At 48.2% G+C, this 17,726-nt stretch overlaps 1 protein-coding gene across 1 annotated transcript in view; it reads left to right on the forward strand.

Moving 5' to 3' along the window:
- KIRREL3 (kirre like nephrin family adhesion molecule 3) overlaps positions 1 to 17,726 on the forward strand; it is a 961,667-nt gene that overhangs the window by 861,978 nt on the left and 81,963 nt on the right. Inside the window, exons 11-12 of the mRNA XM_069613887.1 lie at positions 7,833 to 7,940; positions 10,334 to 10,443. Of these exons, the coding sequence (XP_069469988.1) occupies positions 7,833 to 7,940; positions 10,334 to 10,443 (218 nt within the window). The remainder of the gene's footprint in view (positions 1 to 7,832; positions 7,941 to 10,333; positions 10,444 to 17,726) is intronic.

Genomic DNA, 17,726 nt, shown 5'->3' on the forward strand with positions numbered 1-17,726 from the left:
CCCAGGCAATCACTCATTTCCTGTAGCACCATCGCTCCTGCTGTCACTCACAATCTATTGCAATCTCACTGCCCACGAGGACACACGTCAGGGTCTCCCGGGAAGAGGGGGCGCTATGTGTGTATCTTCAACAAAAGCAATTTCTGTCTTCGAAGCCATCCTTTGCAACCCAGGGTCACTGTTTATATAAAAGCAGCAAACCAGGGTCTCTTCGGTGCCGCGAGAAGATGTCTCGCAGTTAATAACCCAAAGTTCCCCATCGCACGCCTGGCGAGACGGCACAGGCCCACCAGAGACAGTGGGGGCCATGCTAAGTGGTGCTAAGGGGTGCCTAAGAAGAAAATGCACAAGCAACGCTACCAATAGAGTACCCAGGTGCCAGGCTTCTGTGGACCAGCGGAGCAATGCTTTCATTCTGGTAGTGTAGTAGTCACCTGCAAATACTGCCCCCTTTTCTGGCAAAACGGGGTCTCGTCAATTAAATATTAACTGTTGTTGGGGTGCAGGAACCCCCCGGGAGATCACTCTTAAGCATAACCACACTCACTCCGTAGACACAGACTTAGGGCCGGCCTTAGCTTTGGCAGCACCTGGAGCGAGTCAACAAAATTCCTCGCACCCTTCAACTGCACCCTCACCCCCTCCGAGGTCCCTGCGTGCGGCCGCCAAATTTTTAGTTGCTCTGCTAAATAGAGCGCTGCCACAAAACCAGCAGCGGCGCTCTATTGAATTAAGTGCTTAACTCCCCGCTCCCATGCAGGATCGGGGAGTTAAGCACTTCAGTAGAACATGGTTGTCAAAACCAGCATTGGGGCTGTCTTTCAAAGACTGCCACATGCTTGTTTAGCATTGGCGCCCTATTGTAATGACAAGCACCTGCTCTCCTGCTGGCAAACCCAGTGCCAGCAGGAGAGCGGAGCACAATTCATTACAATAGGGCTGCCTGCCGTGCCTTCACCCGCCACGCCAGCTCGGGAGAGCCCTTGAAAGACTCGGACGATTTGGGAAGGTGAGGGCGCAGGCTCTGGCAGTGAGACACAGTAAGGAGAAGTTTTGGGAGGTATCTTAGCCCAAAAGAAAATCAGTGAGACCATCAAATCAACCTCTCACAGCACTAGCATCCCCTGCACTGCAGCACGCACACTGCCCTTCTGGACTGAATTCTCTCATCTCTTCCCCTGCATCCCCCTTCAAAAGTATTCCCTCCCTCAAACCTATTTCTTACTCTGACATTATCATCCCCCACCTCCTTCGTTTATCAATTAACGGGCCCGGCACTCAATGCGCTCCTCAGCATCATCAATGCCTTCCTCGCAGTAGGATCATTCCGGGACACCGCCAAGACAGGTCTGATACGGCCTCTTTTGAAAAAAACCAACCATAGATCCAAATGACCTGACCAAGTACAAGCTCATTGCGAACCTCCTGTTTATTGGCACAAAAAAGATCTCAATAGAGCCATCCACCAATACGCAGACAATACTCAGTTGTACATGCGGGTAAATAGCGTGCAGGACATAATCCGTCTCTGTGATTACCTAGCCAACATCCAGTCCTGGATGTCGACTGCCTACCCCAAACTAATCCCATCCAAGACTGAATTCGTCTTCATAGGTCTGTCTGCTAAAAACAACGTGTCCAACAATGGCTCAATGATATGCTCCTAGAAGGATTTGATCTACAACTCTCAGACTCAGCAACATCCTTAGGCTTCACCATTGCCAGCAGCCTGTCCTTCCAGAAACATATAGCCAAGAAGGCCCAAATAGCCTGGCTCAGAATCTCTACCCTTCGAAAAATCAAATCCTTCATCCCGCTGCAGGACTTCCGAACCGTAGGGCAGGCCCTTGTGGTCTTGCACATTGATGGGGGGAAATGCTCTCGCCAGAGGGCACCCAGCTGCTCACTTGACTCCCCTAAAAGCAGTGTACCACACTGCAGCATATCTTATTATGCGAGCAAGGAAATTTGACCAAATTAACCCCATCCCCTGTGAGCTACATTGGCTTCCTCTCCAAGCCAGGATTTTCTTCAAGACTGCACGTATCATCTACAGAGCAGTCACGAGTAGCAGACCAGCATCCCTAGTGGCTAAGCTCCACATATCTGGTGGCACACGCTCCCTGCGCAGCAAATCGGCAAACCGGCTTAAATCACAGCTCCGCCGCAAAGAGAGGACCGGGATACAGTCCTCCTCTTGTCACGCACCAACGTTCTGGAACTCGATCCCAATGTCGGCTCTGAATGCCCCCACAATTCTTCAATTTCACAAATCTCTCAAGATATGGCTCTTTCAGCAACACCTGACCAAGGACTCCAATGGATGCACATACCCACGCACAGACCTCACAGTACTGCGCTACTTTTCAAAGATGACAGCCCAAATGCCGGCTGCCCACACCCTGTAAAGCGCCCCACTGCTCTCGAGCTAGCAATAAAATACAAAATAAAAATAAAATGTGTTCAAAACTGGGTACTGCCACAAACTATCGCTTTTAAAATATTTCCTTCCCCAAGTATACTCATTTAAGCAATCTGAAAAGGATGAACGTCTGTACTGATTCAAACCTGACATGTGACTGATCCTTTCCCAGCCCTTCAGTCCCTACCATAACATTATTATTGTTATAAAAATGTATAAAGTGCAACTAAGGCCCATTGAGCATCTAGGTGCTAGCGGGAGGGGGCAGACTCAGAAAGCTTGGGTGCCAAATGCTCGAGCAGAGAGAAAGAAAAAGATTAAACAGATGCGTCTTCAGGGCTCTCCTGAAGGGAACATAGTCAGCCAGAGTTCTTAAGCCTAATGGAAGGGCATTCCACAGGCTGGGCGCCAGGACAGAAAGGAATGACCCCCCCCCCCAAGAGCTTCCTGGGAAATTTAGGAATCCTGAAAAGCTGATGCTTATCATTATAGAAGTATCCTTACATCATATGCCTCACCTCATTGGAACTTCTGTAAGTGACTTCAAAAGGTTGATGAGCTGCATCATGGAAGCTTGGTAATTGACTGACTGCCGCTGCATCCTGCAGGCTTGGTAATTGATTGACTGCCGCTGCATCATGCAAGCTTGGTAATTGACTGACTGCTGCTGCATCATGCAGGCTTGGTAATTGACTGACTGCCGCTGCATCATGCAGACTTGGTAATGGACTGACTGCCGCTGCATCCTGCTGGCTTGGTAATTGACTGACTGCCGCTGCATCATGCAGGCTTGGTAATTGACTGACTGCCGCTGTATCATGCAGGCTTGTAATTGACTGACTGCTGCTGCATCATGCAGGCTTGGTAATTGACTGACTGCTGCTGCATCATGCAGACTTGGTAACTGACTGACTGCCGCTGCATCCTGCAGGCTTGGTAATTGACTAACTGCCGCTGCATCATGGAAGCTTGGTAATTGACTGACTGCCGCTGCATCCTGCAGGCTTGGTAATTGACTGACTGCCGCTGCATCATGCAAGCTTGGTAATTGACTGACTGCCGCTGCATCCTGCAGGCTTGGTAATTGACTGACTGCCGCTGCATCATGCAGACTTGGTAATGGACTGACTGCCGCTGCATCATGCAGGCTTGGTAATTGACTGACTGCCGCTGTATCATGCAGGCTTTGTAATTGACTGACTGCCGCTGCATCATGCAGGCTTGGTAATTGACTGACTGCTGCTGCATCATGCAGACTTGGTAATTGACTGACTGCCGCTGCATCCTGCAGGCTTGGTAATTGACTGACTGCCGCTGCATCATGCAAGCTTGGTAATTGACCGACAGCTGCAGCATCCTGCAGACTTGATAATTGACTGACTGCCGCTGCATCATGCAAGCTTGGTAATTGACTGACTGCCGCTGCATCATGCAGGCTTGGTAATTGACTGACTGCCGCTGCATCATGCAGACTTGGTAATTGACTGACTGCCGCTGCATCCTGCAGGCTTGGTAATTGACTGACTGCCGCTGCATCATGCAGGCTTGGTAATTGACTGACTGCCGCTGCATCATGCAGGCTTTGTAAATGACTGACTGCTGCTGCATCATGCAGGCTTGGTAATTGACTGACTGCTGCTGCATCATGCAGACTTGGTAATTGGCTGCCGCTGCATCCTGCAGGCTTAGTAATTGACTGACTGCCGCTGCATCATGAAAGCTTGGTAATTGACTGACGGCTGCTGCATCCTGCAGACTTGATAAATGACTGACTGCCGCTACATCATGCAACCTTGGAAATTGACTGACTGCCGCTGCATCATGCAGGCTTGGTAATTGACTGACTGCCGCTGCATCATGCAAATTTGGTAATTGACTGACTGCCGTTGCATCATGCAAGCTTGTCATTGAATGGTTGCCACTGCATCATGGGGGCTTAATAATTGACTGACTGCCGCTGCATCATGCAGACCTGGTAATTGACTGACTGTCGCTGCATCATGCAAGCTTGGTAATTGAGTGACTGCCGCTGCATCATGCAGGCTTGGTAATTGACTGACTGCCAACCCCGCACAGCTTTCAAAGATATAAGCTTGCCTTGAACTTTACCTAGTGTGATATTAACCATGTCAACAGTGCTCAGTGTAGCAAGCTTAGAAGAATGAAAGGCTGGATTCTATATGAACGATATGTGACTGACTGCGTCAAGCTTGCCAAACGGAGAAGGCAGCTATAACTCATGGCAGCCTGCAATAACAGCACAAGTGTGACATCACTACTGATCTGTACTAAGAAAATTACATCAATACACCTCTGTAATTGGCTTTTACCCCTCAGTTGAGATGTCACAATGCCTGGTAGAGCACAGAGCAGAATTCCAGCTGCCAATGGAGCATTTAATGAAAGCCCTGACAGCCGATACCTGAGCAGGAACTCTATGGTAGTATTATCTTCGCTAGAAAGTTGACTCTCTTATACTCTTTTGAAAGACTAAGCAACTGTCCATTTGTTTTCACAAGCTAAACCATTAGGTTCGTCCCAGACCGTTGATCTGCAAAATCTCTCAAGTCTATTTCATCCCAGTTGATTAGACTTTTAGAAGAATAAATGAAGCAGTCACTGGCTTCTGGTAAATGTCCGTCTTCTCGGAAGCGTGATTAGATTCTTGCACTCCTTAGAAGAAAGGATCTGCGTCCTAGGGGCCTACCCTGTTTGTGTCCTTTCTCGAGGCATCTCTTTTAGGAAATCTCATTGAAGTTGCTGTAGCCAATCACATCGAATCCACCAATTTACTTGATGATAAACATGTCATGATCCGGGCGGGCTACAGCGCAGAGACGGTGGTAATGTCCATGGTGGATGGTTAATGGTGGTGGAGTCAGGATATTGGTCTTGCTAGATGTTTCAGCCACCGTGGATGCTGTCGAGCAGTACATCCTCCAATCTGGTCAAGTTAATGATTTGTTGCTATACAATCCAGTGGATTCACAAGCATGAACCGATTCAAAGGTACAAAGCATTGGCAAAGCCAATAGTTTGAGCTTTTGCATAGGCACTTGATATGTGTCTGTCACTGTGAGGCAACTAGTGCTCTCAAGCGTTCAGGTACTCAACATCATTGGTCATGTATTGTGATGCAGAGCCGCAGAGGGCCTACACTCTTTATGCAATAAGTACACACCGTCCTCTCCTGGTGCTTCGGGGACCATGGACGCTACAGCATTCCATGCATAGTGTTTCCTAGTCAATCTCCTCTGCCTTCTCCTATGAATAGTTGGCAATTGGTGGCTGTGACACTCATCATCCAAAACCAAAAAGAAGCTTGTTCCCTGACGATCCGGGATATTCAAGCTCGTTGACCAAATAGTAAACTAAATGAACTAACGTTATTGGTAAGTAACTATTTCCCATGTTCTTAGCACTGTCATTTGAAGGCTTAAACCAGTTGTATATTTCAGAAAGCTTTTGATGATAACACGGCACAAATCCTGTGTCGGGTCGTAATGATCACCATACTGGAAAGAGATTGGTAGATCTTCGATACATCATGTTAAAAATATTTAGGAATTTGGGTTTGTTTGCATGGCTTTCACATTCAGCATTTTCCCCTGTGATCTCTGGGAGGTTCCTGATTGGCTCGCACTGGGTATACATCTGGTATGTAGATGGTGGGGGGACTGACCAAAAACTCCAGAAATGCCTGAAAATCTTTATGTTGTGATAATATGGCATGGCTGAAAGCATGTTTTACAGAAGGGAGCTGGGATTAGGAAAATATAGAAATCTATATTCAAATAGTTATTGCACTATGACTGTATGCTCCTCCCCTTGAGAGATCGCCAAATCCAGAAATGTGTCATAATCGAAATTTTGGGGACAGAATGATCACCAAGCTTGTACCTTTGTTGAACCCATGTCCCTTACTTGGCCTCCACATTTGCTCTTGGTATTCAGTATTCTAATTCCTTGCATGTTGGAAGTAGACGGGCGTGCGGCGCGACTGCGGGGTGTGAGTGGAGCAGGGCGTCATTGCTGAAGCCACGCACCTTCTCAACAGTGCAGAGATGGCAGCGTTGGAGGCCCCGTAGGGGGCCTGCAGCCTCACTCTCGCGCATGGTGGTGCCAGTCCGGCAATGGCAAGCGGGAGGTGGGAGATTGGTCACCCTGGAGTGCCAGACAATGCCTCCAACACTGTTGGCACGAAAGGAAGGAGCCTGGGGCTAAGCACTGGCCACATTGGTCCGGGGAATGTGAGCAGAAATGCAGCGGCATTGACAGAAAGTAGAGAGAAGTACTTTCAGACCTGGGCTGGCAAGGCTGTAGACACTTGCTTTATTTTCAAACAGGTACAGGAATGAAACCAGGAGCTGGTATGGAACCAGGTATGGAACCTTGAGCCAAAGGTGACTATGTGTATGGCCCAGCATATGTTTTCTAGGGTGGCCCCAGTTTTTCTACCGTATGACTAAACTCTTTCCTTTAGCCGCACCTGACCCTGCCGTCATCTTCCACAGCTTCCCAATATGCCTCTTGCATGGGGTGGTCTTACTTTCTTTCCACAATCCTCCTTCCACAGACCTGTCTTCTCAGTCTCCCACTCAGTTCCAAGATGGCGTCCCGCTTGACAAAAGCTACCTCTATAACACTGCCAGGGCTTCTAACCAACGTAGTTGCCTCTGATATCTGTTCAATGACCAGTCTCTGTTTTTTGGGATTTCAGCCCAAGCCAACATGGTATAAACAAAGAGTTATAGTACCTCTTCCCTGTTTATTTTTTGCCGCTCTTTGATAAATTCCTAAAATCTTTAATCATTAAATCCGCCCTGACCAATACACCTCACAATGTGCCAAGGTGCCACATTTTCAATTTACAACCATGAAAAAGGCCCAGTGAAATTACCTAGATTTGCTCTCAGTTCCCGGAGTATCCCTCTGGCAATTCTTTTAGTGGCCAAGCAAATCTTCTGAAATAGCAAGAGACAATCAGTGGCCGAGTCCCACGTCCTGTCACTTCTACCATTGATTTTTTATGTAAGTGACACGGGTAGAAGCCCCAAAGTAGTATTCCGTGGCACCGTAGTGCCCGCTCTGTCCCTTGCACCGCTGGACTTGACTGCAGCCAATCCAGACCTGGGTGCTCATTGCTGGCTGTGCGAGGACCCAAAGAATGGATGTAAACTGAACTAGGAGGGAGTTATTTTGAAAAGACACATGTAATATGTTACTATATAAAGCTTAGAAGATTCGAACCTGACCCTTCAGTGCATGGCGCAGCGTTTTCTTTGCGGGTGGCTCTCCTCGGTCGATGAGCGAGGAGGTGGTTGGCAGCAAATGTCCATGCATTGGGGCAGGGGCCTTGGGAGACCCCTTGGCAGCTCATTACCTTCCTTGCTTCTTTCGTCTTTTGCAGAGTCCATCCCGATGGCTGTAATTATTGGCGTGGCTGTGGGAGCCGGAGTTGCGTTCCTCGTCCTCATGGCCACCATCGTGGCGTTCTGCTGCGCCCGCTCCCAGAGAAGTAAGTCGTGGTGGTTCGCAAGAGGGCTGATGAAGGGATGGGCGTGGTCTGAGTGACGGGGAAGTCAAGGGTTGGACTAAGGTGCAAGCGTTCCATGTCGTCTGTGTATGACTCGCTCTACCGTTGGTGCTTCTGGGAACATCACTCTACAAGCTTCTCCGTTAGCCTCCACCTCCACACCAATCACTTTGCTTTCCCCCACTTCACCACATGCTCACCCAAAGCCCTGTCCCATGAACGCTGCCTCTTTCACATCCCTGACTCCACCAGCATGGTCACCACTGGCGAGCAATGCTCCACTGACAAACATCCTCAAAGGTTGACCCCCCTTGGAGCACAGCCCAAGACCCTATGACCAACCGTCCAAATGGCCTTCATGAAGACAAGCAATGGAGATCCAACTGTTCTTGGCAGCAACCAGCTCAATGGGTCCCATGTAATAATGTCCCCGCAAAAATGTCTCCTGACAAAAAAGTCTCTGTTTTTTGCAGATACATTATTACATTGGCTTGACCCAGACAAAAAATGCCAGGAACTTAAATGAGTAAAGTGCATCGAAATCTCCATTCCCGGTTGATCTCAAATGTTTTCTAAAGGCTGTGAATGAAGAGTTGTGGTCTTGAAATTGCAAGAATGGCAACACATTGTGGTCATCTGCCAATCCAGAGCCTCACCCAGTCATGGCCTGGATGCACTATGCATTTCCGCAGGTATGCCACACTAAGGCTGGCTCCCCCCCCCCCCCCCCAGCCTGTTTGGAACTTTCTACACCGCATCTTACAGTGCTTTATGTGGAAGAGACCATGTTGCCAAAAGTTCTGCCAGGACCACTCTAAAAGAGCTCTTTCTTGGGCCAAAGAGAGGGAGGGAAGGGAAGGAAGGAAGGAAGGAAGGAAGGAAGGAAGGGAGGAAGGGAGGAAGGGAGGAAGGGAGGAAGGGAGGGAGGGAGGGAGGGAGGGCACACTGGCACTGGCACCCAAGCATTGACGACTTGGATGGGTCTGCGGTTTTGCATTCGGGCAGGGGCACTCAGCGTTATCAGCGTCTGAGGCAGTACATGGCAGTCTACCTCCAGTAGAGGGGGGCTAGCGTTCAAGTGATATGATATCATAGGTTATTTATACCCAGAGATTCCTAAGCGCGGACCCGGGGATCGAACCTGTCTTGATCCGTGTTGTCTTGCTTCCAAGGCAAGCACGTTGCCGCTGAGCTATCCTTCCGAGACTGTGTGTTGGCATGTGGTCATGGTGGGGTAATAGGCATCTGACGATCGGATGCTTTGCTGTTGTCCAGCTTTGCGGTGCCCATGGTCTGAAGAAATGGTCACCAGTCAGCAAGGAATACAGGAGGCGATGGGTCAAGCCCTGCACCCCAGCTGTCGCCTACACTTTATATGGCATAGTAGGACCCATATAGAACTGAAGGAGAGGTGGGACACTGCCTGATGCCTGCTAGACCAACCTACCTACTACCTACCTCCTGTGATATAACCTGTCTGGTGATACGCCCACCTGCCACCAGAGGGCGCCAACACGCCACGTTCAAAGAGCACCCAGTTGTCTGTGCACAGGTGAGGATTACTAACAGCCTGTCCGGGTCTCTGAGGGTGGGGGTACAAGCCTCAGATGTACGCAGGAAGGTCAGGCCACACACATAGTCACCAGGAGGGGGCTGCCATTTACCCTGCTTCAAACCATGATGTGGTTGAATATTACTGGGGCGCCTCCATTATATCCGGCCATCTAATTGGGCACACGTAGCCGTGTACACGAGGAGCACCCTCTACCTGACGCTTTGGGAGATAAACCCCCAAGATTCAGAGTTGCCGGCAATAACACATTTCCAAAATATCAATTAAAAAGGATATTTGAATCAACCCCTACTCCCCCCACTCCCCACCCAGCACATGATGTCTTTCATGTTTACATTTTCCAACATGAAAGATGACAGGGGTCCAAACACTGATCATTTTTAGTTAAAATATGCGTTTGTAAGTATTGACCTTCTTGCAGAAGTACAACCCATGTGTATGCTGTGCTCTTCCAAATGTGGAGGTGTCAATCAAGAAGCCACCTAAGGATCCATGTGTCTTCAAGTCACCCACATTGTCATTGATTTCCCATTGGAGGTACCGATGGATAAATGCCATGTTTTCTTCTACTGGTCTATGTTTCTGAAAATGTGCATGTCTCTTGAAAATCACACGTGTTCAGATGTTTGTGCTGGCTTGAAAACAGATGTTTAATGGTTCGCTCTGCATGGAAGTGTCACCGGATCGAGGTCCAGCTCTTGAGTTCTTCAGAGAGACCAAGGTGCCAAAGGACCAATCTCAGCTTTGATCCATGGTAGCAGTGTTGGTTATTGACAAGTTCTGCCCAATTGTCCCCTTGCAGATCTGAAAGGTGTGGTATCAGCCAAGAACGACATCCGCGTGGAGATCGTGCACAAGGATCCATCGACGGGGCGGGAGACTGAGGACCACGCCGCAATGAAGCAGCTGATGGTAAGCGACCCCTCCTCCTCATGTACCCACTCTGTGACCATGTGTCTGCCACATGTTATGGGCTGGCACTGCCCGGCATCCACCAGGTCGGGCTAATGCAAAGAAAGGCCATTGTGCTCCGAACTGAAAATTTGCTCCATGATCCACTGTTTTTACATGAGTGAAAACTTGACCATTTTTTAAAACCATGGTAAATGTCACAGAATCTGATGTGCATCGATGGGGCTCAAGGAAAAACTGTGACAAATCAACTTCCGGGGTACCAGTAGTCCAGGGTTGAATATCGGTTTCTGGACCATCAATCAGCCCCACACCTCCAATAGACCAGAAGGGATCCGAACAGATTGGAATAACAAGCAAATTATAAACCTCCTTGTCCAATTTTGGTTACGTGGACGGAACGGCAGGGTTATCTACACAAGGTCGTGGATCTCTAGTGAGTTGCAACATAGTGAAAATACAATTATTACCCAATGATAAAGGGAACTGTCCAGTCGAGGTTGTATAAAAATATCTACTTTACTATTATTCAACAGACAGTTCTAGCACACTACAAAATGCAACCCAACCCATAAAGGAATGCAGAGGACAGACAGTTTCAAAAAGGAAAAGGGATGCACTCTGGATATTGACTAGAGGTTACTTGGTAAAGTAATTAATCGCAATAGTTCAAGGATACTTGGTTTCCACACAAAGGGGGCAATGGGTTGTAGAATGTCACTAGGGGCCTTCGGAGAAGGACCAGGGGGACAGAACCACAATTTACCTTGTGCTTTTAGAGGTTCATGGTGCTGCTCGACAGGGTCAAGTCGGTTTCAGGGCACCTTGCAGCTCCTGCGACAGAGATCAAGATGGGAGACAGCTGCGAGTATCAGGCTGCAGGCAGTTTGGCGAGCAAGGCTGGACAGGCGTCTGCAGGCTGGCCTACACGGCAGCTAGGGGTGGTCAGGAATCATTGTCTCAGTTCTGGTTGGTGGGTCTGAAGCACTGGCCGAGGCCTCTCAGACTACGTTAGTGACTGCAGCATGACAACAGTCAGCGGGGCTGTCAGTTGCAGCTCGATGGGCTCAACTGTCTTGAAAATGTCCTTTAAGGTGGGTGTCGGTAGATGCTTGTCAATGCACTGCTCCTAGCTTCTTCACTGGGCTCCTGTCGTCCTTTGAGGCAGATGGCAGAAAGTTGAGGAGAGTGTTGCAGACGACGGCCTTGCCCTTGGTTTGGTTCTGAGACTCTCTGGCATTTCTCACTTAAGATGCTTTCTTTCGTAAGCCTAGCAGGGCACGCTGTGTGCTGACTGGGTACTGGTTCTGGAGCTGCTGGAGAGTCCTCTGGATTCAGCATCTCCCTCTGTTCCCTGGGAGATGTTTAAGGGAGGGATCTTTCTTCCCTCTTTGGAAATACCTTCCTTCATTGGCAGAAGCTGTAAGGCAGACTGTACCTTCAGCCAGTGTCCAAATGAGTTATTCTTGTTACTCCTTGCAAAGTTATCAGGTGATCTGTCCATAAGAGGGGCTCAACCCTCTTTTAAAGCCAACTGGGCCACAGTGATTGACATAGGCTAAGCCTACCTTAATGAACCAATCCTGGGTCCCCACCAGCAATCTCCTCTATGTGTGAGGTCATAACCAGAGCGCTTTGCAACAGAAAAGGTAAAGGGTTGAAAACATGTAATACTAAGTCCCACCCATCTTCCAGTCTGTTGTGGATCAAAGGGTCTCTCTGGTTAATTGAGCTCTCCGTGGTTCCTGAGTAAAGTGGCAGGTCTACCTTGAAGTGGCAGCAAGACCAGACTTTTGGTCGCTGCCAAACCACATACTTGTAAATTCTGAATGGGGTCCCCCTGCGAGGATGACTGCTGTAAACAGCTGTCCCAGACATGACAGGTCACTATCCTTGATACTGAGAGGCAGGCGCTGGCTTTAGGTTGAGACAATGCATATCAAAGGTTGATGGGGTTTTCTTGTCCTTTGTTAGTCCTGTGGCCAGGCCCCCCGTGGGCCTGTTTGAATGAACTCTGATTAGTATGCAAAGCTGCCACCAGTAGAGCTAACACAAGGGCAGGTTGAATCCATGAAGCCTTTGTTAGTTAATTATGCTGGCCATGGCAGGAGAAAGGTTTTGCCCTCCCCCTTCTGAAATGCCTTGATGTACTCTTGGCTCTCATTTCCCAACTAAATATGACATGGGGAGGGGGGTTGTCTGTAGGCTGTGTCCACCGAGAGTACATGGGTCTATGTGTATGTTGTGCAGTGAGCATAGGAAAATGTGTGCAGATTAGCCCCACACATTTTCCGGAGGTTGATCTATGGTATTTCAATTGTATTTAAAATTTTAAAAAAGCACAGGTGAGCGTATACCCACTGTGCGGATGGTTGAATTCCTCACAGAAACCATGCATGAATGCGGCTTCACAAAGATGCTAAAATGGAGTGAAAGCACTCTTGTATATCACCAGGCTATCACAGATCAACTTGCAATTTCATTGTTTAGCGTGAGATGGCAAAGTGCTAAGAATGTCTGGAAGTTTAGCATGTTTTGGCTACTTAGCCCAAGTTTCCCCAAATCTGGCTGCCGTATTTAACTGTGTTGGACAAGGTTTCGGATGACCTAGCCGAAGGCGCAAAGCTAAAGCTAGTTTATAGAACTGCGGACAATGTGAAAAAAATCACAATTGGTCCAAATCTATTGCTTGTTGAAAACTTAGCCAAATATGGCTAATTTGAAAAGGGTGTGGTACTCGACCTAACAGTCATTTATTCAGTTCGGTTTCTCATAAAATGCTGTCTGTTCAGAAACAAAGCAAAGATCTGTGCAGCCAATTAAGTAATGGCTACTTATAAGGGAACCTTGTTATAGGAACCGCGCCGTCCCCCACACTGTTTAATTGAAGAATGGTCACCTCTGATCAGTGTCCATACTGATGCACAATGTCCACGCTCTGTTCAAGCTGCTTGGAGGAGTGTGGCCAATGACTACGCATGCGCACTCAATAGATTGTTCCGGAAGGAGCGCCTCCAATAAATAGATCTATGGGTGACCGTGCTAGCTACAACAGGCGTGAGGGATAGGGAAGGGAAGGGAAGGGAGAAAGAAAGGGAAGGAAGGAAGGAAGGAAGGAAGGAAGGAAGGAAGGAAGGAAGGAAGGAAGGAAGGAAGGAAGGAAGGAAGGAAGGAAGGAAGGAAGGAAGGAAGGAAGGAAGGAAGGAAGGAAGGAAGGAAGGAAGGAAGGAAGGAAGGAAGGAAGGAAGGAAGGAAGGAAGGAAGGAAGGGAGGGAGGGAGGGAGGGAGGGAGGGAGGGAGGGAGGGAGGGAGGGAGGGAGGGAGGGAGGGAGGGAGGGAGGGAAAGAAAACGCAACAAAAAAAGCGAAATGACAAACCTTGAACCCTGTGTGTGAAGTCTGAGCAGTCTCAGCGCGTGGGAAGAGGAAGTAAAACAAGTAATGAGCACATGATTGAGAACAGCTTTTATGATCTCCATACCGGTAGCTCTTTTTTTTCCCCTGCTCGGTGCCAGGACGGTGCTTCCTCTGGCAGGAGAGTTAAGCTGTTGTGCGAATTATTAATATGGAGGACAGATTGGGCGCGCGCGCCGCGTTGCTCTAAATGGCAGGAACTGATCAATTAGAAGACGCAGCCTCACAGCACCAACAGCTTCAACCATCTTGAGAAGCAGCTCGTGGGCGGGAACAGAGTGCAGATCCCTCCCTCCCCCGAGGTCACGTGCTATGGTGCTGGTGCGTCCAGCGCACTTCAAGATAGGGTGACCAGACGTCCCAGTTTTCCTGGGACAGTCCGGGGGAATCACCCTCCGTTCCTGGGTCCTTCATTTTACCGTCCAGGTTTTGCATGGTCGGGTGGCTACTGTAATTCAAATTGTAATGATTTTTCACAACACTTTCTGAATTTTGATGTTCAAGGATTGTCTCGAACCCCCAACACTTTCAGGTACAAGTCACAACACTTACTGGCTGTGCCACGAGACTGGCTTGGAAATAATTGTACAGCACGCCATGTAATATCAATTAGAGCAAGAGCTTGTTTTGAATTAACATGCCAAGATTCACAGCCAAAACTGCACAAATGAGATCATATACATTTTATAGAAAGGAGAACTGCTGGAAATAGGATAGGGTGGTGGTTGTGGGGGCGTGTTGGGGGAGGGGCGATAATTGGTGGGCAGCGATGGGGTAGTCCCTCTTTTATGTTGTTTGTCGTCCCCGTTTTTCGTATTAGAAATCTGGTCACCCTAACTTCAAGAATACTAGGGCAGCTTGTTGGGAGTTGGCAAAGCACCTGTCTAGGCACCTAGATACTATTTTGGATGGCTTAGGACAATGCCCTAGGCCTTGATCTACAGCTCCACACGTGCGCACTCAGTGGGAGTGTAACTTGTCCGCCGGCTGTTGGGCAGTGAGGGACAGCCAATGAGAAAATTAGGATAATTGCTAACAACGTAGGGATTCTGTAAATTCAGCTATAGCGGATGTGAGAGTGGATTTACTCAGGCAAGAACACCCTCTGCAGCTGACTAGGAAATTGACATATTTTCCCACCCAGAAGTCCCCCTTACTGGTGCACTGCCCACACAGAGGTCTACTTCACTCTTAGCCCTCCCACGCCGAGATCAGTCTTGCCACGCAGAGTTTTGCCTTCTCTGGAGGATCACAAACAAAGAAGTCTACTTTCACTGGTGCACCGCACCCACAGACCATTGCCTTGATTGGTGGACCTCCCACACAAAGGACCACCTGCACTGGCAGACCTTCCACACAGAGGGCCACCTTCACTGGTATACTTCCCAAACAGTGGTCCACCTTCACTGATGGACTTTCCACACCATAGTTCACCTTTACTGATAGACCTTCCACACAGACGTCCACCTACATGTGTTGACCTTCAACACAGAGGTCTGCCTTCCCTGGCAGACCTTCCACACAGACGTACGCCTCCACTGCCAGTAAAGGCAGACCATCCACATAGAGGAAGGACCACCTTCCCTGGTGGACCTTGTACAAGAAAACTCCTTTTCATTGCTGGACATCCCACACAGAAGACAACGTTCCCTAGTGGACTTCCCGCACAGAGGACCAACTTCACCGATGGACCTTCCACAGAGAAGTCCATCTAAATGTGTTGACCTTCCACACAGACTTTCGGCTGCAATGCCAGTAAAGGTGGACATTCCACAAGGAGGTACCCCTTTATTGCTGGACATCCCACGCAGAGGACCATCTTCACTGATGAACTTCCCACACAGTAGTTTTTCTTCAAAGGTGAGGACCAGGATCCAAGTCTGTTGAAAGCACTGCCAAGGGAAACCAATCTGTCACTCTCCAAATGTGTAAACTACAACTCCCAGCACCCTCCACTAGCATAGTTGGTGGTTAGGGATCAAAGGAATTATAGGTCAAAACATCTGGTGAGGGACAGTTTGGATACTCCTGCTGGTAGTCCACCCACACTCAGAAAACCTAGCCCAACCAAGGGCACAAAACGCCATCACCAGGGATGTCATTTCACCAAAATGCCAAGGTAGCGAAAGTGACATCACACGACCCTTGACCACTGATGGCATTACAGGAAGTGATGTCATTTGACCCCACCCCGAAGTGACATCAAGCGGAGCAATGCAACAAGACCTTTCACCGATTGACAAAACAGGAAGTGGCATCACATAGCATTGTTCCTAAGTAGACTACCAAAGATATGGATACGATATCACTATGATGTGATATACATTTCATACAAGAATGGGTCACCATATGTTTTGTTAATATCAATGTGTTTAGGCCCATATTACCAAAAAACTGTGAATGCAAGCAGGCGTCCAAGGTCAAATGATAATGATGTGTTATTATATAGCACTTACGCTTCAGCACTTTATAAAGAACACATATACATACAATATCACCCAACCTGTGTTGGTACTTGTTTATCGACCTCAGAAGGATGAAAGGCTGAGTTGAGGTGTTAACGGTCAGATTAAATCAGTGGCTCACCCCCTGAAGTGTGCCTGAAATAAACCTTTAATGAGTGTAGCAATTATTGTATAGAATTCCAGAAACACAAATTATTTGTTATTCCTATTCTTTCTTATTTAGGTTCACTGCTGAAAGGGTTACACTTGTGGAACCCCCTTTTTTTTAAGACGCCTGAATGAGAAAGCCAGCCACTCCAGAAACAAAGAGCCACATAGCATTGGCAACAGCCCAGGAGCTTACATAAAATAAATAAAAACGTTTTCTCAATTTGTTTTAGGGGTAGCAAGGGAGACCACAGGGGTAGCAAGGGAGACCTCAGGGGTCTCAGCTGCGACCCCATGTAACCCCCAAATGACATACCTGGGCATCGCATTTGCTTTGTAGCTCTGTTGGCATCTGCTGGACACATTTAGGAACACCAGGACGCCTTATTGGATGATGCTCTTGACACAGAGTTGGACCAGGTCATTGACAGGATCGAGCAGAAAAATACAGGTTAAATGAGTACAGAGGTATTCCTTTGCTCACTACACTCTGGAACACAAGGTGTCGGAGGGGGGGGGGGGGGGCGGTAAGGGCTGTGAAAGAGAAGTTGTTTGTGTGCACAGTCTGGGATCCCATCCTCCAAATTGAGGTCATTTTAACAATGACATTCTCCAGTGTATTAATGTTCACACAAGATCTTTCCTTGGCTGTTTACGATATGCCCGTACTTAAAAGCTCACGTAGCTCAGCACGTTAAGCGCTCACCCTGGGCATGTGTTTCTGAATCCAGGTTTGAATCCCGTTAGACTCCACCCATCATCTTTCTGAGGTTGGCAAATGGACTACAATTACATTGTGTAATAAACCTATTATTTTATTATACAGCACCTAGAAGTGAGAGGAATCTGGCATAAAGCACTGTGCAACAATGTCATGTTATTGTGACTCACCTTTACCTAACTGCACCAAAATCAATACATAAGGTCACCCTCAAATTATCTAATTGAAAAGGAATACAAACCCATTGGGAGCTTTGTGTCCTGGGGTAGGGATCCATGAATAAGAACCCATTGGGAGCCTTGTGTCCTGGGGTAGGGATTCATGAATAAGAACCCATTGGGAGCCTTGTGTCCTTGGGTAGGGATTCACAAAAAAAGAACCCATTGAGTGCTTTGTGTCCTGGGGTAGAGATTCTGGAATAAGAACCCACTGGGAGCTTTGTGTCCTAGGGTAGGGATTCACAAATAAGAACTGATTGGGATATTTCTGTCCTGAGGTAGGAATTCAGGAATAAGAACCAATTGGGAGCTTTGTGTC

Source organism: Ambystoma mexicanum, chromosome 9 (genome assembly GCF_040938575.1).
Source record: "Ambystoma mexicanum isolate Mex_15411 chromosome 9, UKY_AmexF1_1, whole genome shotgun sequence".
NCBI lineage: Eukaryota > Metazoa > Chordata > Amphibia > Caudata > Ambystomatidae > Ambystoma > Ambystoma mexicanum.